The 12,174-nt window shown below is 39.8% G+C and overlaps 1 protein-coding gene across 1 annotated transcript in view; it reads right to left on the reverse strand.

Moving 5' to 3' along the window:
* Positions 1-12,174, reverse strand: part of Hibadh (3-hydroxyisobutyrate dehydrogenase) — a 99,153-nt gene that overhangs the window by 11,857 nt on the left and 75,122 nt on the right. The window contains exon 5 of the mRNA XM_021190727.2: positions 62-195. Coding sequence (XP_021046386.1) covers positions 62-195 — 134 coding nt within the window. The remainder of the gene's footprint in view (positions 1-61; positions 196-12,174) is intronic.

Here is a 12,174-nt window from a genome sequence, read left to right on the forward strand (position 1 = left end):
ATTGGTCAGAAAAAAGAAAGGACATTTTATACCGAGTCCTGTTATTGTGCAGCAACATTACCTGCCCCGTCCCAACAGCTCCACAGTATACCACGTTGGAGCCCATGCACTCCAGCAACTCTTGGGCAGCAGCAAACTCATCTTCAACTCCTCCCACCATAAATGTAAGGTTTCCAGACCGAGCAGCTCCTACACCTGAGTCATTTGGGAAAAAAAGATTGAAGCAAAACCGCTCAAGTAAAATACCAAAATGAGAGAAAAGCCTAAAAGCCAAATTTAAATCCCTTGCCTCAAAAATGTATTTCTGCCAGGCATGTGTATGATTTTACAAATCTCCAAAGGAATGTTCCAATAGCCAAGTGGAGGTTAATCATAAACCCCATACATAGCCATTCATATATACTTTACTGGGGCCCCAACTAGCAGCACAGCACACAGAGGTATGTGACTCACAAGCTCCTTCTCCACAGTTCACACACGGGTAAGATCTAGAGACCTGACTCTTGGGCCAAAAACAGGCACTCGGGGAGCAAGACTCTTTTCCAAGGGAGACTCTCACATACATTTTCTAGAACCATCTGACTTTTCTCATCAGTGAAGCAACTTCTTAATTTAGGCTTGTCTTTCTTCATAGAGGGAGAAGGGCCACAACTTTTTAACTAAATATGAAATAAATTTTTAAAATTAATGTGTTTAAAATTGAGATGTCTTTGTTCATAATTTTTAAGTTAGATTTTATTGTTCAAAAAAATTAAGTATGTAGATAAGCTACATTAGCACAACTTCTGTTTTTGTAGTTATTTTATGGCTTACTTGCAAATAGAAATAGAAAACTATAGCTGTACCACAATTGGACCTGACCATTAGAACATACAGCTATGAATGAGGACCAGCTTTTCAATTTAACTTACTCCATGAAATATGGTTTTTAAACATTAAAATTAAATTGCCAATATTTTGCTATTGCCAAATCAAGCACTTGCTCTTTCCTGGTTCACATTACTTTTAACCATCAGTAAAAGCAAAAGTCAGTGTGATGCAAGGCAACCCATCTTCGGAGTGCATTCCTTACATGGGGAGGCCTACAACGCGCACAGGAAGTTAAGGAAGTTAAATCACCTCAGTTCATACCAGCATTAGATATATTCTGGAAAGGATTATGTACAAAAACCTAATTATTTTAGCGTTTTGATAATGACATTTGAGTGGCTGTCATTCTGCTAGCTTCTAATTTACTTCACCAAGATGAACCATTAATGTTTTAGAATTATTTTGCTCAATTCATTACCCATTCTTATTCAAACCACATAACCACCCTGTCTCCTAATCCTGTTGATCTGACCTGCAGAAATGAAGTAGATAATTTAAGTCAAAGCTTACAAACAAATGGAGCACTACCCGTCGTAGGCTCAGTGGCTCTATGTCTAGATTACAGACGGCTAAATGGCTTCAGAGAGTCATTTACTGAAGGAAAATTAATGCTGACAACGGTTCTCAGCTGGTTAATCTTTTGACAGGTGCACTTTCTCACTTGTTCAAACACATATTTCAAAAAGAAGAAATAAGTTACTTAAGCAAGAAAAGCTCACAAGAAAGAATAATTTATCCTTGATTCAAAGTCCTTGGCAGTCCCCACCCCTGCCTCTGTGACGGTATTTTTATTTGTGACCTTATCACAACCTATGTCCCAATGCAGTGTCTGATTAAACTGAGTAATTCTGAAAGCTTTGGCAATTCTTGGGACCAAATCCTATCATCCCATGAACTTCTTTCACACCATCAAACCTACTTCCAGTGCAGGGCAGAACTAACGTCTAAGCTCTCCTAAAGGATGTGTGACCCCTGTGCATCTGTAGATAGAAAGGACATCTGGAAAGCTGCGACTACAAAGCTCCAAAAGGCCCCAGACTTCTGAAGACACAGGTCTTCATGTCTGTCACTAATAAGCACTAAGTATATGGCCTTGGTGGGTCACTTGAATTCAAGTCCATTGTCTAAAATAGGTTCACTTTTTTTTTACTTTGCTTTCTGAGATAGGGTTTCTCTGTGTGGTCACGGCTGTCCTGGAACTCTATAGAACAGGATGGCCTTGAATTCAGAGATTCCGGCTTCTGCCTCCTGAGTGCTGGGCTCAAAGACATGTGCAACCACTGCCTAGAAGTTGGCCGTTCTTAATTCAACAGTCTGAAATCAGATGTTTCTTTTAAATCTGATCCTTTTTGAGCACCAACATGAAACCACAGCAGAAAATTGAGCATCTATCCTTAGGTAATAGGATGCAGTCAAAATGCAGGCACACTAAAAATTCTATGTAAAATAACCTTCAGCCTATGCGTTGGGGGTAGGGACAGAAATTAATCTTAAATGTGGGTTTCAATCTCAAGGTATTTTCATATATATTCAAATATTCCAACATCTGAAAAAGTCCTAAATCTGAAACACTGGCTCCTACCACTTCAGCTCTTAAACCTGTATTTTAGTTTATATTTTAACAATAGTATACATAAAACCAATTATATTGTTTTAGTTCTATTATAGCATTTACTATATATTATTAAAATCTTTCATTTTCTTTATCCGATTTTTCCTACGGGGTCAGCATGGGGTCTTGCTTATGTCAGTATTCCTATTATGTTGTATACAGCATGATATATTTAATAGATGACTGCTTGGAAAATAAATCAATAATCATGGTTCAGAGAAGAAAGGCTCTGGAGATGTAATAACTGGTTTAGAGAGTAATACTTGCTAGTTGTATGATAAAGAAGTAACTCCAAGACAGTGTATAAAATGGGAAAGGCATTAATACTTCTTTATAGAGCAGCTGTAAATACCACTTAAACAGAAGGTCTTTACAATTTAAGTGTGTGATGTAGGCATTTTCCCTATCTGATTATCTAAGTCATTGTCTCTTCTAGGTTAGTTCTAGCCTTGCTTGCTGAATGTTAGCTGCTGTGGACTAACCCCACAAACGAGAGAAGCAGGCTGGCCCTGGTTAAGAAGTTCTCTAGAAGTCCATGTTGGTTCGTGTTAAGATCACAACACTGTAAGCTAGGTGTGTTGGCATATGCCTGCCATGCCACTTGGGAGGCTAAGGTAGCCAAATCATGCATTCTGACCAATTTAAGCAACAAAATGTGACCCTGTCTCAAAAAGTAAGAGTAGGGAGAGGAAAAGAAATCACTATGAAGACCTGGAAAATCAATGACAGTTGAGTGTATCTTACGGGAAGAGATGGAAAATCCATATTTGCTTACATTCAACATAGTCTACTAGGCACCTGCTAAACATCAAGCTCTGTAGCTAGCTGTAGGGTGAAAGCTTAATCACACGTATCCTTGCCTCTAAGAAGTTATGTGCCTGTGACCTAGCCACTTTTTTTTTTATAACCCCGGTCTGTGCACATGATCTCCCTTCTGCCCTGGTCTCCAACATCTATTCTCAACACAACAGCCAGAGCAACTCTCCTAGAATATAAACCTAGACCATAGTTTTTCTCTTCTCTCAGCCATCCCAAAACTTCCCATCATGCTCAGCGTGAGATCCAAAGTCCTACAAAGCCCTCTTTTAATAAAGCCACAGCTTCCTCTCCTGTCTTACCCATACCTATCTTTCTGTCACTCATGCTTCAAAGCACTCTGGCCTCTGGCTGTCCCTGAAACAGATCAAGCATGACCTTATCTCATCTCCGAGCCTTGCACTTATTCTTTTCAGTTTGGCATATTCTTTTCCAAACTACTCATGACAAATTTTCCAATAATCATGAACCAGGCTCAACATTTGCCTTTTCAGAGAAGCCAGACTTATCACTTGTTAACTTTCCTGCTTTGACTTTATATCACTAATTTCAATACCTTTATTTCTGATACAATTCTCCATCGGAACACTACTTCTGAGAAGGTAGAGATAGTTGACTCATGAGGCACATACCCACAGAGCCTTGTACAAAAGAGATGTTCAGTAGATGATAATTTACCCAGAGAAAGACAGAAAAGGAGAGGCTATTCCTCAAATGTGCATTCTAAAAAGTAAGTCATCCCCAAGACAACAGTGTTAAACAGTGAGACCCGATGAGAGGTCATTAGAACACGGAGGCTCCATCACGCATGGACTCATGCAACTTCAAGGGCATGGGTATTTTATGAAAGGACAAGTGTGGCCTCTCTTATTCTTATTGCCCCTCATCCTCCAAATCCTGTTCTTCCCAGTCATGATGGTCCTTGACAAATGACAGCCGTTTATTTTGGATTTTCCAACCTTCAGAACCATAAGAAATAAAATTCTGTTCCTTATAAATTAACTAGTCTCTCGCTTTTTCTTAGGAGTGGTGCTTCTGGTGGTTGCTAGGCATCAACTCCAGGGCCTTGAGCACATTAGACAAGTACTCTGCCAACTCTATATCCCTAGTTCCCAGTCTCTCAGGTACTACTAAAGTATCACCAAGTGGACTAAGACAGAAGGCAAAAGGGAAAAGGGTACTGAGAAGCAGTACCAGGTGAGACCTGTTCTCACAGAAATCTCATGATGCTAAGGTTTACCAAGCTTTTTTGTCACTCTAGTAAGCCGCTTAAATGCTGCCTGCTCTATCCACTTCCAATCTATGAGGGAAGTCAGACAACATGATTCTATGATCATTTGGGGTTTTCAAATTCACATGAATCCACATTCAAACATGTATGATGCCAACACACAAAACTGGGATACACCTGACTCTATAATAGTTCCCCATTAGAAAAAAAGAAAGGCCGATCATGATAAATGATATAGTATATTACTTATTATGTATGATGTAATACTTTTAAGATATGCACACTTTGCAGAATGGCTTAAGTCAAACTGTCTAGTGGGTGATATTGTGTATACCTTTAATCCCAGCACTTGGGAGGCAGAGGCAGAAGGATCTGAGTTGAGGCCAGCCTGGTCTACAGAGTGAGATCCAGGATAGCCAGAAGTAGAGAGAGAGACCATGTCTCAAAAGTAAGTAAGTAAATTAAATGACCTTCAGTTGATTAAGCCCATACCCACCCTATATAGTCTACTTTATTGCTTCTTGGCCTTTTAGTTAAGTACAAGTGTAAAAGAAAAAAAAAAGATTTTTTTTTTTACATACATATATTAACCTAAATCCAACAATCCCAAACCCTTGTAGTTTCCTTTAAAGCTTCTAGCCATTTCTTACAAACATGTCTTTAGAAATTCTCTCCCATAGTCCTAGAATAAAAACAATGAACTCACTTATACAAACAAATGAAATCACAAGTGCCCAAATCACTCAAAATAGACACAATTACTGTGATAGTTTGAATCTGCTTGGCCCATGGGAAGTGCTATTAGGGGGCATGGCCTTGTTGTAGGAAATGCATGACTGTGGGTGTGGGGTTTGAGGACCCCTAGTGTTTAAACTCCACCCCCTTAGGGACACAGTCTTCCTCTCTTGGTTGCCTTTGGACCAAGATATAGAACTCTTAGCTTTTTCTCCAGTACCATGTCTGCCTGCATGCTGCCATGTTCCCTGACATGATGATAATAGATTGAACCTCTGAAACTGTAAGCCAGCCCCAATCCAATGTTGTCTTTTATAAGATTTACATTGGTCATGGCGTCTCGACACAGCAATAAACCCAAACTAAGACAAATACTCTGCTCTTAAAAGCCACCTGTATCTATCACATTTGGCAGTGTGAAGAGAAGCATTCTTCTGCCTAATAAAAGTCTAAGTTAGCCAGTCTTCCTATTTTAAAAACAGAGACTTACAGTTGACACACACACAAATTCCACAACAGGAGACCCATCATTCAGTGGTGTTTCAATCTGGTACTAAGAACCAGCTCTTACTACTTAAGATGTACAAGATCCACTGTTGGTGGGAGGACAAGGGTCAAGAAAATCCACACAAGCCAATAGAAACCAGTTTTATGCAAGCTAGAGAAGGATAAATGTTCACAGACTCAAAGAAGAAAGGTATCACCAGCAAGTTACCTGGGCAGTGCTTTAATTGCTAGGTAAAAAGATTCAATGAGTGAATATGCTTCCCAAATCAAAACTGAGCTATGTTTCCTGGCATTTGAGATAAGACTATTCCAGGAAATCTAAAATGTAAAGTCATGGGAGACCCAGAAGTCTATCTTTACCCTCCACTCCCCAAGGATATCCCTATATACTATGCCTAAACCTAAAGTTCAGGGACCACTGTGGAAAAGGAACAGAAGGACTCTAGGAGCCAGAGGAACAGGGAGTTGCTGCGAGAGTGTGTCTCCTAGGAGTAGTAGAAGCTACAGCCCCAAAGTCTCCCTAACATGATTGCCTAAACATGAGCCATGCTAACATGGATAAGGGTAAGCTCAGGAGAGCAACCCTAAACAGAGAACAAAAGCAAGCTTAGGAATACTTAGTGGGAGAAACAGTCTTCCCAGGAAAGAGCATAGCAACTGGTTATCCAACACCAAATGGCCAGCCCTGAAAGCACACATGTGAGGAACATGCACACTGAACATTTTGTAGTTAGGAAATGTATATATGCATCTATATAACAATTGATGAAAAGGGGGCCATGAATTTGAAAACAAGCTAGGCTGGGTAATGGGATTGGGGAGATGAAAATGATACAATTATAATCTTAAAACAAAAATTTAAAGATCTAAATCATAACTATAGAAAAGAGATATGTTCAAAAAACAGCATCATATGACACCAGGGTCAGATGACAGATGGCAATCACCACTAAATTCTGGTTCCTTCTCCCCCCCCCTTTTTTTGGACTTCTATTGTTGAAAAATGCAAAAGATAAATCAAGAAATATTCTCAAGAGAGGTATATGGAATCTGGTAACATGGTAAAAATGTTTCCTGAAACAAAAATTAAGATCTGTTTCCTGGCATATTTGAAGAACATTTGAAATATTAATCTCCCAGGAAATCTAAAATGGAAAGTCATGGGGTCGGAGACCTCTGCCTTTACCCTTCACTCCCCAAGGATACACCTATACTCAACGTCAGCACCCAAGGCTCAGGGTCTCAGGTTTATACCTTTAAATTTTTCTTTTGAGATTATAATTGTACCATTTTCTCTTTCCTTTTCTCCCTCCAAACCTTCCCAAATACTCCTATGGTGTCCAAATGCACTTGCAAATCTAATTGAAACAGTAAAGCAGTCATGACCTGAGCCGACAGTGTGGGATGTCCCAAAATGCTCACGGAGTGCACCTGTTCCCTAACCACACCTAACTCCCACCTTTCTGCAGAGCTTTGGATCTGCTTATCAGAGCAATATGTTTAGAAAGCAGAAAGCCAGAAATACAGAGGGTGAAGTTCAGGAGCCCACTGAATGATGTGATAACTACCGTTAGTAACAGTGAATTGTATTTCTGTCAATTGCTGAGAGTAGATTTTAAGTACTCTCATAACTAAAAGCAAGTATATGCAATATTGCATGCCAGACAGTTTGACTTAGCCATTCAACAAAGTATACATATCCTTAAAAATTATATCATACATGATATGTAGTATACTACTTTTATCAATTAAGAGTCAACTAAAAGCTTAGGGGTGCAGCCGAGTGGATAAAGCGGCTGCTGTGCAGGCATTATGATGAGCATTCAGACCCGCAGGACCCAGTAAAGCCAGGCAGATGTGGCAGCCACCTCTAATCTTAGCACTCTTCGACAGATAGGAATCTCAGGAGCAAGCTGGCTGAGCTAGGCCAATAGAGAGCTCTCCTTCTGTTCAGTGGACACCTCTCCTCACTAAACAAAGTGGAGAGCCATGAGGAATGATGCCAGTGTTGGTACTCTGCATACACACAGTACACATACACACACACATTCAAACACACACACACACACACACACACTCCAAAAGGAGAAAAAAGAAAAGAGCAACTCGCCATTAACAAATACAAAAAAAGATTTCACAATAAAATTAAATCAAAAAGTTATATTCAAAGTAAGAGCAAACTTCATTTAGAGAGGAATAAAGCAACCTCAGAATTTTTTCTCCTTAAACTGAGTTACATATTTTAAGGTTACATGTTTTTTAATGCTCATTTGGTACTTTACATAGAATACAGAAAATGAAATAACAAGTAACATTCTTCATATTTTTATGTTAAAGAACTGTTTGCTCAAAGTGAACTAAATTAATACTCAGTTCTTCTCTTCTGACTTGGTCTACCATCTGTAAAACAGTAAAAATCAACATTAATCACCTTGTTCTAATACTCATGCTAATCTGTCTCCCGATTTGAGGCAGTTTGGTTTAGGAACCAGCACAGGCTGGTGTCTCAGACGATGCCTTCCTGTGAGCACAACCAGCTATAGACATCATTACTATTACTAAGCAGGCCTTGGAGAATCACGTATGTCCCTCACCAAGTCAAAGAAAGTTACTTTCTCTGAAGAACATGTATGTTTGACTCAGCACAGGACAGTAAACTCCTATTGTCACCTCCTTCCTTTGATCCTCCTTAGAGTTGTAGGAGGCAGTGGATTTTTAATCTTTCTCTCCTTAAATCTTCTAATTTTTAAATCTTCAGCTTTCTTGCCAGTGAATGATAAGTATTCCTACCCCTGCTCGCTGTGTCCACTGAGAACTGAGGGTTTCTGTGCACACATGCTCACTGCTCCTTCCCATGAGATCACCTTCCCATCCCCCTTCCCCAACCCTCCCTCTCCAAGACTACTCAGTGAGAGCCCCACAGTCTTGGCTTTCTTTTTCTATTCTTGTAGCATTCCGGGGGCACTGGTAAAAAGCACTCACAACTACTCAAACCCATGCTTTTTCTTGTGGTGTGTTGAGTAGGTACGAGCTCTCTGAATGCGAGTGAGGTAAAGCTCCATCTAGCTGTCCACAGCATGTACACATTAGCAAACCAGCATGTTAAATACTAAATACCACTGCTACCCATTACTACACACAAAAGGAAAACATCAATTTTGGAGCAGTGTGATTCTCGGTATGTGGCACTGGCATCTTCACTTAATGCCATATAAAGAAACCCGTGTGTGTGTGTGTGTGTGTGTGTGTGTGTGTGTATTCAAGGACATTATCATAAAGAAGTAAAAATGAAAACATGTGATTCAAATTAGGTGGCCTAGGTGAAATCTCCACTCAAATCACACCAGTAGCTCAGACAAATTGGAATACCATTAAATATACATTTTAGACTCAAAAGGTACCATGCTTATTCGGAAGCAGCAGAGAATATAAAGGAAAGGTCTTTGACATAGTAAACTGCAAATATTATAAAACTTAAATGTAGCAAGTAATTCTGTTCAGCCTAAGCATGTCAAAGTCTTGGGCCCAAGAGTAGCAAAGAGCTGAAATTTGGAAATTGGCCTTGCTAAAGAAAGCTGAATCAAGGATGGGTAACCTAAGACAACCTCTTAGGAATCACAGATGAGCTAGTTTCACCCACGCCTATCGGAAAGTGGCCTTCAAACCCAGGGAGGAGACAGAACGCTAAAATGTAAGCTCCAGCAATATCTGCCTTTAACACTGTAAAAGCCAAGCTGCCAAGGCACTCTCAGGAAAAACCGCAGTAAATCACCTAATTTACTCAAAAGAACTTAAATGTTTTAACCAGTCTGCCATCAGAAGAGATCAAGAAGAGGGCCGATGGGACCTGGGCTGCAATGTGAGCTGTCTTTAAAATGCAATTGTTCTAATCATTTTCTACAGATGCAGCCTCACAAGGGGCTGCTGTCACAGGGACCATTTACGACTTGTTATGGTGTCTCTATTGTTTACCAGTGTCATTCGCTGAAAAAAGGCGACAGCTGGGACAGAAAGCTGCTACTCAACGAACAATATAATCCCGTGAAAGTAATCAACAAATTTAAGGGTGTTAATTAACTTTACACTTTATCATGTTCAATTAGTTGTCCTTTCTAGAAAAGATTGCCGTGCACAATCAGTTTAGAGCGTGCCATGTTTGATTTGTAAGTGATCACTGTTTCTGTTTCAGAGCCCATGTCAGATGTTCTCCTGGGTTTTGGTGACACAGATGAATGGCTCTGCACATGTTAGGGGTGATCTGGTTTAACATAAGCCAGCATAACATAACCCCTTGTTAACATTACTTCTGGCATAATCCAAGCTGGAGATGAGAAAGCAAAAACATTCACAGTACTATTCTGGAGTCTGATAAACAAAGTTTGGTTAGCCGTTCCTGAAATAAACAAAGACAAATACATGGCAAAATAAGCAATTTTTCATCATTATTTTTTAAAGTAAGATTCTCTTCCAGGGGCATGTTGGGATCATTTCCTCCTAGCAAGATCTCAAAGCTCTGCCACATTATGCACAAAGCAATGCCGTATCCTCGGGCTTTCCATAATGCAGACAGTCTTTTCCACAGCAAGTGACTAAGTGGTAGGATGGTGCTCAGCTCTGGCCTGTATGAAATTCTAGATTGTAACTATTAGATCCAGAAGCTGCATTCTTAAGTGTAGGAAATCTGCAGGGAAGTACATTAATCTATGGATGCAATCTGTTCTCGTGCCACCTTTAATGTACCTGTTCCTACTCACTAATAGGACAAGGAGACACTCATGATGGAGCGACAATATATTCACTATTACATTTTAATGAAAGTCACTGTAGCTACTCCAAATTGATAAATACAGCACGTATCAAAATATTCCAAAGCCACTGAAAAAGTGAACAAAACCTAAACCTGAGGTCTGGCAAGAGGTGTCCATTTTTATGAAAACAAAAGCAATGGGCATACGCCGATCTCTTAACAAAAAAAGCTATCTATGAAGGACTTTGAAACACTGCCATAGGTTGTACCTTGCTGTTTATACTACTTCTTGTATAATGTACTAATTAAATGCCTATAAATAGCCACAGCTGGTTAGCTGGTTACATTCACAAGGACAAAGCAAAACTTTTTTAAAACAGAAAAGTTGTTAACTCTGAAAGCTAATAATGTCCTAAGTTAAATATTAAAGAAGGAAATTATAGGCTATATCTGAAACAGCTGAAACCACAATACACAGCAGCAGAAAACATTTGTTTTCTGCAGAAGATCTGCAGGGAGAAGAGAAGCGGTCGATAGATCCTTAAATTGGAAGCAATAGCCGTCCTTCTATCCCAAGTTGGCAGCTGCTACATTTGCAGACCTGGTTCATTATTTACCCATAATGACCATCAAGCTGCAGTCAAAGTCAGATCACAACAACTGTCAGCAGCTCTTTTAATTAGCCTTGTTTGAATTCAGATAAATATCACAATAGCCCTGCTTATGCTGAAAGAGCAACAGAATATTCTGTGTGGTGCGAGCATGGCCTGAGGAGGACCAGGGTGTTAGAGAAAGCCAGAAGAAATGCAGAGGGATTTAACTGGTGGGCAATCAAAGCATAAAATGGTTTACCTTCATTTTGTAAATCACTTAAAGAACACTTCCCTGACATCTGCCCAGACTGAGGTGGCACTCAGCGCTGAACCGCGACGAGGCCCCATGCTCCCGAGAGCCGCATGTCCAGAGTCTACAGAGACCAGGGCAGTTCCTCTGCAGAACACTGGGTTTTGAAGTTCTATCTTTGGGCAGAGAGTGGCAGAGTACATTCTAATACTGTAAAAACAAAAACTCATTGTGTAATGACTGTATATTTCATCTTTAAAAATAACTGAAAAACAAAGTAAGTCTATTATCAAGTAGCTTATAACTTCAGTGCACTTTTATTTTACCTTTTAAAACCATCTTTTAGCGACTTTTCCTCTATGATAGGAATTGGTTATTTTTCTACACACTTCACAGTCGTCTCATCTGCATTAATAATCAAAGTTTAAAATGCTAATAATCAAAGTCTGATAATCCAATTACTGCCATATTCCACATCAGCCTGGACCCATCACCCCACCTTGCTACAGAAGAAAATGTGATAATCATTTTCCTTCTACTTTATCTAGGACATGTTGTAACATTAAAGGAAGGGAAAGTGACAGCTGACAAGTGAGGATGACCTCAGAGGAGTAAGCAAAGGGCAAGAAGACCTAATAGCAATGGAGTGAAGGAGACACAAGAAATGAAGAGAATGCGGAGCAAATGCAGTTTCTCCTGGTTCACCAGGAGCCCATCTCTGAGCCCCACTTGGAGATCCTTTGAGAACCTGAACTCAAAGGTAAAGAAGCAGCTGCTTATATCATGAGATACTGAGGATCCTTCCTCGTTATT

The sequence above is a fragment of the Mus pahari genome, chromosome 2, assembly GCF_900095145.1.
Source record: "Mus pahari chromosome 2, PAHARI_EIJ_v1.1, whole genome shotgun sequence".
NCBI lineage: Eukaryota > Metazoa > Chordata > Mammalia > Rodentia > Muridae > Mus > Mus pahari.